This window comes from Lepidochelys kempii, chromosome 6 (genome assembly GCF_965140265.1).
Source record: "Lepidochelys kempii isolate rLepKem1 chromosome 6, rLepKem1.hap2, whole genome shotgun sequence".
NCBI lineage: Eukaryota > Metazoa > Chordata > Testudines > Cheloniidae > Lepidochelys > Lepidochelys kempii.
In genome coordinates this window covers 84,289,348-84,305,279 of record NC_133261.1, presented here as the reverse complement: position 1 = coordinate 84,305,279, position 15,932 = coordinate 84,289,348, and the positions used below count along the sequence as shown (strand labels likewise).

General features: G+C 38.7%; 1 protein-coding gene across 11 annotated transcripts in view; it reads left to right on the top strand.

Moving 5' to 3' along the window:
- Positions 1 to 15,932, top strand: part of HECTD1 (HECT domain E3 ubiquitin protein ligase 1) — a 91,979-nt gene that overhangs the window by 24,189 nt on the left and 51,858 nt on the right. For 7 of the 11 annotated variants that reach the window (XM_073348931.1, XM_073348933.1, XM_073348935.1 and 4 more), the window contains exons 3-13: positions 3,341 to 3,575; positions 5,135 to 5,362; positions 8,022 to 8,303; positions 8,506 to 8,794; positions 9,849 to 9,925; positions 10,033 to 10,131; positions 10,824 to 10,938; positions 11,292 to 11,466; positions 13,580 to 13,718; positions 14,035 to 14,205; positions 15,355 to 15,577. In XM_073348931.1, the coding sequence (XP_073205032.1) occupies positions 3,341 to 3,575; positions 5,135 to 5,362; positions 8,022 to 8,303; positions 8,506 to 8,794; positions 9,849 to 9,925; positions 10,033 to 10,131; positions 10,824 to 10,938; positions 11,292 to 11,466; positions 13,580 to 13,718; positions 14,035 to 14,205; positions 15,355 to 15,577 (2,033 nt within the window). The remainder of the gene's footprint in view (positions 1 to 3,340; positions 3,576 to 5,134; positions 5,363 to 8,021; positions 8,304 to 8,505; positions 8,795 to 9,848; positions 9,926 to 10,032; positions 10,132 to 10,823; positions 10,939 to 11,291; positions 11,467 to 13,579; positions 13,719 to 14,034; positions 14,206 to 15,354; positions 15,578 to 15,932) is intronic. The other 4 variants (XM_073348932.1, XM_073348930.1, XM_073348936.1 and 1 more) reach the window with 1 other exon arrangement.

The following is a 15,932-nucleotide window of genomic DNA, read 5'->3' as shown; positions in this document are numbered from 1 at the left end:
CTGGGGAATTACAGACCAGTCAGCTTAACTTCTGTACCTGGAAAGATTATGGAGCAAATAATTAATCAGTTTGCAAACACCCAGAAGATAATGTGATAAGTAACAGTCAGCATGGATTTGTGAAGAACAAATCTTGTCAAACCAACCTGATAGCTTTCTTTGACAGGGCAGCAAGCCTTGTGGATAGGGGGGAAGCAGTAGATGTGGTATATCTTGACGTTAATAAGACTTTTGTGGCTATCTCGCACGACTTTCTCATAAACAAACTAGGGAAATACAACCTAGATGGTGCTACTTTAGATGGGTGCATAACTGGTTAGAAAATCATTCCTGGAGAGTAGTTACCAGTGGTTCACAGTCATGCTGGAAGGGCATAACAAGTGGGGTCCCGCAGGGATTGGTTCTGGGTCTGGTTCTGTTCAGTATCTTCATCAGTGATTTAGATAATGGCATAGAGAGTACACTTATAAAGTTTGAGGATGATACCAAGATGGGAGGGGTTGCAAGTGCTTTGGAGGATAGGATTAAAATTCAAAATGCTCTGGACAAACTGGAGAAATGGTCTGAAGTACATAGGATGAAATTCAATAAGGACAAATGCAAAGTACTCCACTTAAGAAGGAACAATCAGTTGCACACATACAAAATGGGAAATGACTGCCTAGGAAGGAGTACTGTGGAAAGGGATCTGAGGGTCATAGTGGATCACAAGCTAAATATGAGTCAACAGTGTAATGCTGTTGCAAAAAAAGCAAACATCATCCTGGGATGTATTAGCAGGAGTATTGTAAGCAAGACACGAGAAGTAATTCTTCTGCTCTGCTCCGTGCTGATTAGGCCTCAACTGGAGTATTGTGACCAGTTCTGAGCGCCACATTTCTGGAAAGATATGGACAAATTGGAGGTAATCCAGAGAAGAGCAACAAAAATAAATAAAAGTCTAGAAAACATGATCTATGAGGGAAGATTGGGTTTATTTCGTCTGGAGAAGAGAAGACAGAGGGGATATGATAACAGTTTTCAAGTACATAGAAGATTGTTACAAGGAGGAGGGAGAAAAATTGTTGTTCTTAATCTCTGAGGATAGGACAAGAAGCAATGGGCTTAAATTGCAGCAAGGGAGGTTTAGGTTGGACATTAGGAAAAAATTCCTAACTATCAGTGGTTAAGCACTGGAATAAATTGCTTTGGTAGGTTATGGAATCTCCGTCATTGGGGATTTTTAAGAGCAGGTTGGACAAGCACCTGTCAGGGATGGTCTAGATAATACTAATCGCTTGGCTACTCTCGCAAGTTACAGCGCAATAAAGGAGCCCCGGGCGCACTAGCTCACTAACCGTCCACATTGGCAAGGCACGTAGAGCGCTCTGACTCCACAGCTACAACGCTGCTGGTACTCCACCTCGGTGAGTGGAATAACGTTTGCTGCGCCCCCGCTGGAGTGCCGCGGCACCAGTGTGAACGAGGTGTTGCATTACTGCGCTCTGATTGACCTCCGGAAACGTCCCATAATCCCCTTAAGTCAAGTGGCCACTCTTGTCATTGTTTTGAACTCGCTGTAGGAATGCAGATATGCCCTTTCAAAGCTCCGTTTCTGACAGCTGGCTGCTTATCTGCTCCAAGACAAAGGAACTATTACTGAGGAATGCTGCTTGCTGTGAGTGAGTGAGAGAGAGAGGCCGGGGGGAGGGGGAGGAGGAAGGGAGGCATGCTGACACGCTCTCAGCCCCCCCCCCCGAACCCACTCTCTCTCCCTCCACATACACACAACATGCTCCCCACCACCCGCATTTGAAAAGCATGTTGCAGCCACTTGCATGCTGGGATAGCTATCACAATGCACTACTCTTTGTGGTGTTGCAAGAGCTGCTAATGTAGCCACGCCAGTGCACTTCCAGCCGAGTGTAAACACTCGGCAGCGTTTTCCCTGCTGCGGTCTCCGAAGGCTGGTTTAACTCCCAGCGCTCTACAACTGCAAGTGTAGCCATGTCCTTTGTCTTGTCTTGAGTGCAGGGGACTGGACTAGATGACCTCTCAAGGTCCCTTCCAGTTCTATGATTCTATGAAAATGCTTGCAGCTCCTTCCAACCACCTTCCACTCCATTATCCAGGTCATTAATGAAAATATTGAATAATACTGGACCCATTACAGACCCCTTTTGGTACTCCACTCAATACGTCCTCTCAGTTTGACAGCAAACCATTGATAACTACTCTCTGAGTACAGTTACTCAACTGGTTGTTGTCCCTGGTTTGCTTATGAGAACGTCACGTGGGACTGTGTCAAAAGCCTTACTAAAATCAAGATATATCATGTCTCCAGTCTCCCCCCTATCCACTAGGCCAGTAAGCCTATCAAAAAAAGAAATCAGATTGGTGTGGCATGATTTGTTGTTGATAATTCCATGTTCACTATTACTTATAACCCTATTATTTTTTAGGTGTTTACAAATTGATTGATTTATAATTTGTTCCAGTATCTTTCCAGGTGTTGAAGTTAGGCTAGCTGGTGTGTGGTTTACTGGGTTCTCTTTGTTCCCTCTTTGAAAGATAGGTCATTTGTTTGCCTTTCTCCAGTCCTCTGGGACTTCACTGGTGCTCCAGGAATTGTGAGAGATAATTGTTAATGGTTCCAAGATTGCTTTAGCTAGTTCCTTATGTCCTGTAGGGTGAATTTCACCAGGCCCTGCTGACTTTAATAGCTCTAACCTACCTAAATATTCTTTAACCTGTTCTTTCCCTGTTGTGGTTTGTGTTCCTTACCTTTTGTTGTTAGTATGAATTATGTTAAGTGTCTGGTCACAATTTATCTTTTTAGTGAAGATGAAGCAAAATAGGCATTAAATACTTCAGCTGCCTTGATGTCATCTATTATTAGCTTTCCTTCCCCACTAAGTAGAGAACTTACCTTTTTCTTCATCTTTCTCTTGTCTTGCTCCTAATGTACTTATAGAACCTCTTTTTATTGCCTTTTATGTCTCTTGCTAGATGTGTAACTCATATTGTATCTTAGCCTTTCTGATTTTTGTCCCTACATGCTTATGCTGTTCTTTTGTACTTTTTCCTTGGCAATTTGTCCACTTTTCCATGTTTTGTAGGATTCCTTTTTGATTTTCAGGTAATTGAAGAGTTCCTGGTGGAGCCATGTACTCCATGTATATTATTAGTAGATGCCACTGCAATAAGCTTAATTGGACAAGTGAGTTAGTTTTGTTGTGAAACTTACATGGAAGATGTACATGTGTGTGAAAATATGAACCTCTTAACTTGAAACTGTATGAACTATTGTAACATTGAGGAATTTGTACAGTAATTGATACATAATTACCTCTTTCTACAGTTGCCCTCCTCGTACTTTCTTACCAGCACTCTGCAAGATTTTCCTTGATGAAAGTGCGCCAGACAATGTGTTAGAGGTAACAGCTCGTGCCATAACTTATTACCTGGATGTATCAGCAGAATGCACCCGTAGGATTGTGGGAGTAGATGGAGCTATCAAAGCACTTTGTAATCGTTTAGTTGTTGTTGAACTTAACAACAGAACCAGCAGAGACTTGGCTGAACAGTGTGTAAAGGTAAGTGTTCTTAATAGATTTCTGCTTTCACAGAAAGCAGGATATTTAAATATTTTTGAAAAATCTGTTTATAATATGAATTTAAAAGCAGGAATAATTTATTTTATTCAGTCTGATAAAATTGCTTGCTTATACATTTATTGTCTTTGCTGTCGATTTGTTATGCTAACATTTCTGAAATTATTGTTCAGAAAAATCTCAAAGAATATAAAATGTGAAATCAGGAGAAACTTGAGGAATTAATGTGCGCGCGTGTGTGATATATATGTGTGTGTGTGTGTATGTATATGTGTATATATATATGTGTGTATGTATATGTGTATATATATATATGTGTGTATATATATGTATATATATATATATGTGTGTGTGTATATATATATATATATATATATATATATATATATATATATATATATATATATATATATATATGTGTGTATATAAAAAAAATAGAAAGTTGATTTTTAATTGCATAGAACTGTAGAGCATTTTCAAAATACCAAAAAAAAAGGGGTTGGGAGGAGTTGCCTCTGATCAGAATAAGACAAGAAAATTAAGCTTCCGTTTGAAACCTCTTGGTTTTATATTTTCTACATAATTAATTGTGGACTTCTTCTGCTTGTCCAGTTACCCTAGCTATGATCTTAAAGCAGGCTTGCAAAATGGTCAAGAAATTTGACCAGCCCAAACAAATATATTAGGCTACTCTTATCATATAACTACTGCCAGTACAACTGCACATGGAGTCTCTAAACACTCCAATCATACACATCTTTTCCTTGGAGTTGCAAACTCACATGTGCGCTCAAGGCCCCACTCCTCCCCCACAGTGGACTATCTCTTTCATGACCTGAAGAAGAGCTCTTTGTAGTTCAAAAGCTTGTCTTTTTCACCAGCAGAAGTTGGTCTAATAAAAGAGATCCTCATCCACCTTGACATGCATCTGACAAAGTGGGTATTCACCCACGAAAGCTTATGCTCCAATGTCTGTTAGTCTATAAGGTGCCACAGGACTCTTTGCTGCTTTTACTCATCCACCTTGTCTCTTTAATATTCTGGGACCAACATGGCTACAACACTGCAAACAATGGTCACTCCGGTTGTTCTCAAACCACTTTACCATTCGCTCAGTCTTGAACTTCCCCAAGTTGTCCCTTGTTCATCTCCCCATCCATTTAGTCACCATTCGTCCCCTAAGATCTGTTCTCTACTCTTCCCACTAGATCTATTAACTCTCAGCAGTTTCTCATCAACACTTCTGTGTCAGCTGGGTCTGCTTAGGTCTGCAGCTGCCCCTTAGTTCATCTAGAGTCTTTTCCTGATGTGAGGCAACTCTTCTCCTGTCTGGTCCACATGGAGTGCCCATATGGATTCTGCTGTATTTACTCCCTTGTTTAGAGAGGGAGCACTGGAACTACTGGAAACTTTGAATGCTGTTGATGGAGGAACTGAATTTCTTTTGCTTTGCCCCCTCAGTCAGCTGATGAGATGAGGAGGGAACAGTTGGCTAACTAGTAGTATGTATTTCATTACAATTCAATTTCATTATATTACAGGTGTTAGAACTAATCTGTACCCGTGAATCAGGAGCTGTGTTTGAGGCTGGTGGGTTGAACTGTGTGCTGACATTTATTCGTGATAGTGGGCACCTGGTTCATAAAGATACTTTACATTCTGCTATGGCTGTAGTATCCAGACTTTGTGGCAAAATGGAACCTCAGGATTCTTCATTAGAAATCTGTGTGGAATCCCTGTCTAGTTTATTAAAACATGAAGACCATCAGGTAAGCAATTTTTAACGATTGTTTATGTAGCGTGAGAGTTACATCATTATATTTTTAGTTTGCTATTAATGTAATGTACTCAGTAAAGTACAGGTTAGATGTAAATTATACTTTGCAGTATCCTACTTCAGCTGCCACTATAGATTAGTGAATGGATGACTTGTAGACATACGCTATTGTTGTTGGAAGGTTGAATTTGTTACAAATCAACAACTTAATTGTGTTTAACAAATCATCAGTGGGAATTTTTTGTACAGTTTCCATAAGGAAGGAAAAATTTGAAACTCTGAATCATTGTGATAGTTCTAATATTTTTCAGTTGCAAGCAAGAGAACAAAAATATTGCTTGATGTTGTCTGGCTATATCTAGCCCATAGCTTTTATGGAAACAAACCCTTACAAGATCTCAGAAAACTTGCATGACTCTCTTCAAAGAATTTTCTTAAATAACAATGACTCTGAAATTTTTTCAACTCAGTCGTTGTAACATTGTATGTGACATTTTCTTGTCTAACCTGAAAGGAAAAAATTCTATCATATCATAGTGGAAAATTATATTAAATACTCATTCTGTCAATTTATGTAATCTAAATTGGTGCTGCCCAGTGAGAAAGGCATGAACTTGCTGAATGCTCTGTGTGTGTGTGTGTGTGTGTGTGTGTGTGTGGAGGGGTCAGCCGCAGCGGAATTACTTAAATTGGAGTTTTATTAACAGCTAATGCGAAAGTTTTAGTCCTTGTAAGCTAAGCCTAGGAGATGGGAACCTATCCTCTTCTAACAGTAGATGAAAGGACCCCTTGCTTTGCATCAGATTGGGTGGTCACCTAGCAAATACTTAATCACTTAAAGTAGCCAACCTTCTATAGAGTTTGAGCCCTTCTTTGTTCAAGCCTTTATCATCCCCCAAGCTGTTGAGTTTCAAGCACATCAAGACTGGGAAGCTGTGAACCCCATGCACCTGTGGTCTAAATTATATAGCTCATTTTTTTTAAATCCTTTTGTAAGAATTACCTGTCAGAAGCATCTCATACCCTAATGGCACACAGAATAGTTTAATTCCCAACTATGAGTCCATAATTAAAATGTGTCAATATCCTTGAGAATGGCTTACTCTGTTTGAAAGAGACCAGAGGAATCCTAAAAATATCTGTTGTATCTCATAAATTTCCCTATGTAAGGACTTTGTAAGGTTTACATATATATATAAAATTTTTTTTTTTACATAGAACTTTGCTAGGGAAATTTATATCCTTATCCTTGTTGATACACTTCTGGTTCAGGTCACTTACGGTATGGGAACAGTTGTTCTCCCAGACATGTCAAGGCAGGAGTTAAGACCAGAATAATTTGGCCTTGGGAACAGTTCATTCTAATTCTGTTCTCTTAAATCACCGGCTCTGTGCTGATGATGAGGTCTGATCATCCATGTTTCAGTTTCAAGTCACGGACAGGGAGCATAAACTGATCCCACTACCATACTCCTTACACTTTCAACAGTGACTCAGATCATGTTGTGCTAGAATCCCACTTGCAGTCTCTGTCACTTTTTTTTGCATGTTTCTGAGCCTCAAACTGTATTCTCTTCCACACAAGCAGTCTGGATCACTCTAAGAAGGCTAGAGGAATGAGTGACTAGTCTATGCGTGAGATGATACTCATCTAGATTAGATATATTCCTGGAAATTTTCAGAACAACAACACGTGCCCGTAGTGTGAACCTAATATGTGAAATAGATACGTCAGCCAAGGGGATGGCCACAATGCAGAACAAATGTGTACTATTCTGAAAGCAGTTACTTTCAGTTACCTGCTGAGGATAACCATCATCCCTCAGAAGGAACAAATTGCATTTCAGTATTCAAATGTGTAAAAGGTGGGAAACTATCAACATTTAAGGAGAAACTTCTAGTTTCTTTGATAAACTACCAATTTTTTTTACTAGTGCTGTACTCGTACATCTACTGCAAAAGTTTTTCTCTTTTTCATATATGTAAATGATGAACCGCGTTTTTGTTTTTCAGTAGCTTAGTCAAACTGCACTTTCTAGTGGGAGGTATAGGTAAAATCACAGCTTTCATTGTTTCAATATCTCTGTTATGGAGATGTTAAAACAATTATAGGTACTTTAAAAACTGCTCTAAAATTTATTTTTATAGTTTAGGATAGCTAAAATATTGTACTTTATAATGACGATGCTTTTCTTTAAAGCAGAGGTTCTCAAACTTGTTGCACTGAGACCCCCTTCTGACAACAAAAATTACGACACAACCCCAGGAGTGGGGACAAAAGACTGAGCTTGCCACCCCGGGTTGGGGGGCCCAAAGCTCAAAGGTGGCCAAAGCCAAAACCCAAGGGTTTCAGCACTGGGTAGGGGGCATGTAACCTGAGCCCTGCTTCCCTGGGCTGAAGCCCATAGGCTTCGGCTTCATCCCCAGGCAGTGGGGCTCGGGCTTCAGCCCCCAGCAAGTTTAATGCCAACCCTGGTGACCCCATTAAAATGGGGTCTCGACGCACTTTGGGATCCCGACCCACAGTTTGAGAACCTCTGCTTTAAAGCACTGTTGCTTTATGCTTATACCAGGAGCCTCTATTCTCCTTAAGTGACAAATCTTTATTTATTGGAAATTAATGGTGAGTATCTTACATACATCTTCCACAGGTTTCAGATGGAGCGCTCAGATGTTTTGCTTCATTAGCTGACAGATTTACACGTCGTGGAGTTGATCCAGCCCCATTAGCCAAACATGGACTAACTGAGGAGTTGTTATCACGCATGGCAGCAGCTGGTGGTATAGCATCAGGACCATCTTCAGCTTGCAAACCAGGTCGGAGCAGTACTGGAGCACCATCTACAGCTGCAGACTCTAAATTGAGTAATCAGGTGTCAACTATTGTGAGTCTGTTGTCAACCCTCTGTAGAGGCTCTCCAGTAGTAACGCACGTAAGAATCATTTAAATGCTACAGTTCTTCACTTTTTCAATATTTTTCGTTAAAATTTAAAAGTTATTTCTTGATATACTTTAAAAACCTCTATTTGTGATAAAAATCTTGTGTGTTTTTTTTTATAAAGGAAAAAAGAAACATTTCATATGGAAATAAACCATGTACTTTCTAAAGTCCTATATATTTTTTTATTGTTCAGACTTTTAATTATTTCCAGGATCTCCTAAGATCTGAACTTCCAGATTCTATAGAAAGTGCATTACAGGGTGATGAAAGATGTGTACTGGATACCATGCGTTTAGTAGATCTTCTTTTGGTGCTACTGTTTGAAGGGCGAAAGGCCCTGCCAAAGTCTAATGCTGGATCTACAGGCAGAATCCCAGGATTGCGTAGACTGGATAGTTCTGGGGAACGTTCTCATCGGCAGCTGATAGACTGCATCCGCAGTAAAGATACTGATGCACTAATAGATGCTATTGACACAGGAGGTAGGAAAAAAATATTTTGAAGACTAAAAAAGAAAATGAGATTAATTAAATATGCAAAGTCTAACTTTTATAGTGAATTAAATAATGTCAGAGTAAATAAAATAGTTGATATCTTAAAGCTCTTATCAACAATGTGAGTTAATTTACGTTGCTTAATACAGGCTAGTTCTTGCTGTTAACAATCCTTGCTTTGGGCTAGATTCACAAAAGGACTTTGGTGCCTAACTGCTGCCTTGGGTGCTTAAATCTCAGAACCAGACCCCTCTGGGATTCACGAAGCTGTTCCTGGACCTTGTGGGTGCCTAAACTTGTTCAGGACTTGAATATTTGCAGTAAAAGTTCCCTAAGCGCTTATGTTGCTGCCTCTGAGCATGCACACAGCAGCCCCATGCCAGGGGTTTGATGTGTAAACCACAGAGTAAGTCACAAACTGGGTAAAGATGGGCATTCTTCCACCTACCTTGCTGGCGGGACCTGATCCAGTAAGTATAGTCAGAACTTTCCTATCCAGTTGGGCCCCTAGAGATGAACTTACACAAAATGGGGGGACAGAGGAACAGCTTTTTGCAAAAATGGTATAGGCACCTAGCACCAAGACGGGGTTTGCAGCTGAGAATTCCAAGCAAAGGGAAGCACCTCCCTGGAGTCCAGACTTCAGTTCCTGTCTGTGAGGCGGTGGAGCTTAGCGTGTACTGTGGGGCTTGGCTCCTTGGCTTGCTGAGGTGAGGAGCCACCTTGGGTGCTGGTTTTTGTGAAGTGCCTGTTTCTCCCCATTCATTGTATAGGGAGAGTAGATGCAGAACTCGGTCTTCGTGAATCCTAGTGCTTTTCTAGACTCCTAAAAGTGTGGTGATGCTGAGAGTCTAGCCACTTGTTCTTTATCTTTGATTCACAACTAAGACTTTCAGAATATTTTTAGAAATCTGTTGAGAATGTTTAAAGTTTGTTTAAAGACCAAAGAATAGTACATTGTTACTTTATTTATTGGAAATTAATGGTGTTGAATGTATTGTACTGTGCCTTTAATTAGTTATCTTGTACCTAATACTTTCAGCTTTTGAAGTAAATTTTATGGATGATGTAGGACAAACTCTTTTAAACTGGGCATCAGCTTTTGGAACTCAGGAAATGGTAAGTTCAATGTATTAACTGAAATTAAGTAATACAAGTTATTTAATTCTCTGTGCAAAGGGATGTATAAATAAGAAAACTAGCTTCTGTTTCTTTATATTTTATAGGTGGAATTTCTCTGTGAAAGGGGTGCTGATGTTAACAGAGGTCAGAGGTCGTCTTCATTACATTATGCAGCATGTTTTGGAAGGCCTCAAGTGGCAAAGGTGGTGTGAATTCAAACTTCTGTACTGTTTTTGAAGCAGAAATCATTTGTTGTACATGTACTTTAAAAAGTTTCCTACAAAATAAGAGAAGTTCTGTGATATCTAACATAAGTGTGTTCTCAAATAGTTAAATTCAGCATGTTCCATCTCCACTGTTTGTACAATAGGACCTCCAAGTTAGGAGCACCAGAGTTACGAACTGACCAGTCAACCACACACCTCATTTGGAACCAGAAGTACACAATCAGGCAGCAGCAGAAACCCTCTCCCCTCCACCCCCCCCCCCCAAAAAAAAACAGCACAGTACTGTGTGAAACGTAAACTACAAGGAAAAAAAGTAAAGCAGCATTTTTCTTTTGCATAGCTTTGAAACTTTACTATATTAAGTCAATGTTCAGTTGTAAACTTTTGAAAGAACAAGCATAACGTTTTGTTCAGAGTTATAAACATTTCAGAGTTAGGAACAGCCTCCATTCCTAAGGTGTTCGTAACTCTGAGGTTCTACTGTATTGGAAAGCTAGCTTCTGGTGCTGCTAGGTCAGTGAAACAAGTGTAAGTATCACATACCCACAGTGTTTTGCTGTTGTAGGTAGATTCATGAGAAGCCCAGGAATGAGCAGATTGATAATAGGGTTAGTTATTTGGAAAAGGAATTTTATTAGTTTTCTCTCTCAAAATTTGTTTGCCTCTAGACTCTCCTGCGACATGGTGCGAACCCTGATTTGAGAGATGAAGATGGGAAAACTCCTTTAGACAAAGCTCGTGAAAGGGGGCACAGTGAAGTGGTGGCTATTCTTCAGTCTCCAGGTTAGTGTGAATTATTATTTCCTGACTCTTCTCTTCCAGTGGTATTGCTTGCATTTTTCTTCCCTTTATTTTCTCCTGGTGGAGGCACAGTGGAATAAAATAGTAACTGTTTGGGCATAAGCATCTAATATAGAACTCTTTCTGAGAGTTGTCCCATTGAAGTTTAGTTGTGCTTTCAGTATGTGGCCCTTAATTTGCCACAGAGTGTGTTGCAAAAATAATCTTTGTTTTCTAGAAATATGTGTATGTGTGGTCAGGTTCCCAGCCATGATTGGAGATGGATATTTCAGTTTTATTTGTTGGAAAAAGATTGGGTCAGTAAATGTCTGTCCCAAAAAAATTACATTTTGCAGGTGATTGGATGTGTCCAGTTAACAAAGGAGATGAAAAGAAAAAGAAAGATGCAAACAAAGATGAAGAAGAATGTAATGAACCCAAAGGAGATCCAGAAATGGCACCTATATACTTGAAAAGACTATTACCTGTATTTGCACAAACATTTCAACAAACTATGCTACCTTCCATAAGGTAACAATTATTCATACCAATCGGTATCCATACATCTGTAGTGTGTCTATTAGTTATACAAACATTTGTGATTTAACTCAATACAAAATGTGAATAAGGCACTATTTCTTCAATAATGAGCTAAATAATCTGAAAATTTGATATTTGCAAGTGGCTAATAATCTTTTTTTAAAATGTGGAGACTTGGGGCGGAGAAAAGTGCTGCTGCACTCATCCTGGTACTTACTTTTCTAAGGGTAAAGCACATGTAACCTCAATAGTTTGATGTGAAATGTAATGAAAAGCAATGTGATTGAACAGAAATTTAGCCTTTTTGTTCCATGTTTTTGCTTGGGGCTTTTAAATATCTTTTTTTTTTTTTCTCTCTATAGAGAGAGGTAGGATTTACAGGTGTCTTGGAAGAAGTGTATTTTAGCAAGGGGCTTGGAGGAGAAAGCAGGGTGAGATGTGTCAGGCTGAGGGAGACTGCTCTGGCTTTGGGATGCTGCATGGGAGAAGTCCCAAAGAGTATTATGTTTGCACAATGCCTAGCACAATAAGCTCCTGATCTCAGTTAGTGTCCCTTGCTGCTACAGTAATACAGAAATCATAGTAGACTGGGAGAAGGACCAGAAGTGACGTCTAGTCAGATGGATTGGGCAAATAAAAATATACAAGAGCAAAGGGGCTAGGGAAGAGCTAGCTTAGAGAGTTTTGAAGGCCAGGAGAAACAGCTTAATTTGAAGCAGAAAGTAAGTGGTTACCAGTGAAGGGTACTGAAGAAGGAACAGGGCTGTAGTTGGAACGGCAGATAAAATTTCAGGAGCAGTATTTTGGACAGACTGAAAAGAGTGCAGTGAGAGTCTGGAAAGCCTGAGAAGAGGTTATAATAGCCAAGGCAGGAAATAGGACAAAGGTTTACTCATTGGGCATGAAGAGAAAAGGGCATATTCCAGAAGAACTGTCATGATTGATGCTGTTGATCAACATAATGGAAGAGAGGAGTTGAAGGGGACAGCAAGGTTGCAGCTCTTTGGGATGGGAAGGACAGTGGGATTAAGGATGGAGGAGTCATGGTAGGCAAGCATCTCGATCTGAACTTCAAGTGTAATGCTCTGGCAAAAAGGACTAATGTAATCCTTGGTTGTATAAACTAGAATACTGCGTGCAATCCTTTTTAAAAGGGATGTTAAAAAAATTGAAGAGGATGTAGACAAGAGCGACAAAAATTATCATAGGGCTGGAGAAAATGCCATACAGTGAGAGACTTAAGGTATGTCTATACTGCAATAAAACACTGTCAGCTGACTTGGGCTCGCAGGGCTATAAAATTGCAGTGTAGACATCCAGTATCGGGTACTAAAGGGCTCTTTAATATAGTGGAGAAAGGCATGACAAGAACCAGTGAGTGGAAGTTGAAGTCAGACAAATTCAAATTAACATACAAAGACAATTTAACACTGAGAGTGATTAACCATTGGAACAAATTACCGATGGATGTGGCAGATTCTGTTTTGTTGACTTCAAATCAAGCCTGGATGGCTTTCTGGAAGATACACATTAGTCAAACACACATTATGCTTTAGGTAAACACAGTTATTGGGCTCCATACAGGGGTAACCAGGTGCAATTTAATGGCCTATTATATACAGAAAATCAAACTAGATGATCTAATGGTCCCTTCTTGCTGTAAGCCTTTGTCTGCCTAATAGTAAATGGATGAGGAAAGAGGAGTTGAGTTTATGATGTATTAAGGTTGTTGGGATTTGGATATCCAGGAAGGAGACAGAAAAGCAAATCCAGTGTGGGTTAGCCAGGAATGGAGAGAGATGTTAGACATCTCCAGAGAGGTAGTGGTTGAGTAAGGTTGCATGGAGATAAGGTGTGGAGGAAGAGGAGGACGTCAGATTTCTGCACTTCTTGATTCTATTTACATATAGGTTAAAAGAATTAAAACGTGAGCTGACATTCCAATATTTCAGTCCCAGTTATCAGATATAATTTTTAGAGATAACATAATAATAATAAGTAGAATACAAAAACCTCTGGAGCTCGTTTTTTGAGACAGTTTTTATCACTTGTTATATGATTGTTTAGCTTTGCAAGGAATAATTGTTTATTTTAATTTTTAAAGGAAAGCAAGTCTTGCCCTCACTAGAAAAATGATTCATTTTTGTTCTGAAGCATTGTTAAAAGAGGTTTGTGATTCTGATGCTGGTCACAACCTTCCCACAGTATTGGTTGAGATCACTGCTACTGTTCTTGATCAAGAGGTAACCTTATCCTTTTTATTATTTATGATATAACACTGTATTTGAGAAACAATTTTTTTCCCCTTTTAACTTTTTGTGCTGCTTTTATAATGTATTGAATCTGTCTGTGAAGTAAAGATCAGTGTTTTGTGATTACTTGATATTAGGCCATAGCTTATCACCTTATCTTTGATCAGATGTTTTTTTAATTTTGATAAATCAACAGGCCATGATGTGAACAGTTTAAGTGGTGGACTAACAATGCCTAAAATTTGAAATGGCTTGCAGTAAACACTTCTCTCCTTTCTTTTTTCCCTCCTACACCAATTTCTTGCAGGATGATGATGATGGCCACTTGCTAGCCTTGCAAATCATAAGGGATTTGGTAGATAAAGGTGGTGACCTTTTTCTAGATCAGCTTGCTAGGCTTGGTGTAATTAGTAAAGTGTCAACTTTGGCAGGACCATCTTCTGATGATGAGAATGAAGAGGAGTCCAAACCTGAGAAAGTAAGCACAGCATTATCTAGCTTTGTTTGTTCTACAAAGCCATCTTCTGTCTTTATATATTTGCAACTTCATGAAAATGTGAAAAAATACATAAAACCAATAATAAGAGTTCTTGATGTATACGTTCTGTTAAATTGACTCCACTATTTTGTTCAGTAATGTAATATGCATCTGAACAGGAAATCAAGCTCTCTCCAAGTGTTCCCATCTGTAACATGGAGATAATACTTACTCTTTGAATTGTTGTAGGGATTAATTAGCTGATATTCACAGTGCTTTGAAAAATTACTGAAATATAACTGATAAGTAGGATTTATTAATCTATTTTCAACTGTAGTTTAAAAATAGTCATATCTAAATATGTTTCTAAACCTCGCAATAATGGACTTAAAATAAACATAACTAAGAAAAATACTCCCTTTAAATTACAGAAAATTTGAGAATGCATATTTAATGTATTAATTCCCAACTACCATGTAATTGACCACTCGCTACCATCCCAGCTAATTTCCATCACCTATTCAACGTTAACTTTGACTTAACAAATCACCTTTGGTGATTTTCCTCCAGGTGATGTAATGCTATACTACTGGAGAACAAGTTGCAAAAAAATGCAACATTGCCTAACTGAAAGCGCTTTTTTTGGTGGGGGGCGAGCGGGGATAGAAAAAGCACAATAGTAGATCTGTACTTACAGACTTCTGAAGGAAATGAACAACAGATCTGGAACACTTAAACAGGTTTAACTACAAGAAAAACCCAGAATTTCAAAAAATTAAATACATGGAAATAGTAGACAATAAAGTATTCTTTTTTAAAAGCAGGATGGAAACTGTTTGTAGTCTCTTATGTTAAGTTTCCTCCTTGTCAGTGCCCCCACACAATACCACTGTTGTACTAAGATGGCTGCCCCAACAGGTAGGTTTTTAATAACATTTATAATTTTAATGGGTAATTTATGGAGAGAAGTGTTGCTTATGCAGATTATCTCATTAAACATTCCTTAAAGAAAACTTTTAAAATCAATATTTTATGGTTTACAGTTATATTTTTGAATATTTAGTTCTATGTCTAGCTTTTTGTATTTTTACAGCAAGTTTATTTAAATTACCTTTTTCCTGAATTACTTTATTTTATTTAACTTTACAGGAGGATGAACCCCAAGAGGATGCTAAAGAACTGCAGCAGGGTAAACCATATCACTGGAGAGAGTGGTCCATCATTAGGGGAAGGGACTGCTTATATATCTGGAGTGATGCAGCAGCCCTGGAACTGTCTAATGGTAGTAATGGATGGTTCAGATTTATCTTGGATGGAAAACTGGCAACAATGTATTCAAGTGGGAGTCCAGAAGGAGGATCAGATAGTTCAGGTATAATTTCTTGTCAGCTTCACAATAAAATCTCAGTTTATTTATATTGTTTAGTTTGATCTATTCTGTTTTACAGAAATTGGCTTACTAAATAGGAAAGCATTTAAACAGATAGAAGTTGATCAGTTAATTGTGATGCTTCTGTCAAATAGCATGTGACGATAAATTGACTTTCTTGGTGATTATGTTCAGAAAAACATCTCGCCAGTAAAAGTGTATTAACTTCATTTTGTTTTGATTTTTCATGCAAACTTAATTTTATCATCCCAATCATGAAAGGCTCTTTGTAGTGGCCATCCCAGGAAAACAGGTTGAAATGAAAATTACTGTATGCTTTTAGCTAGCAGAATGAAAT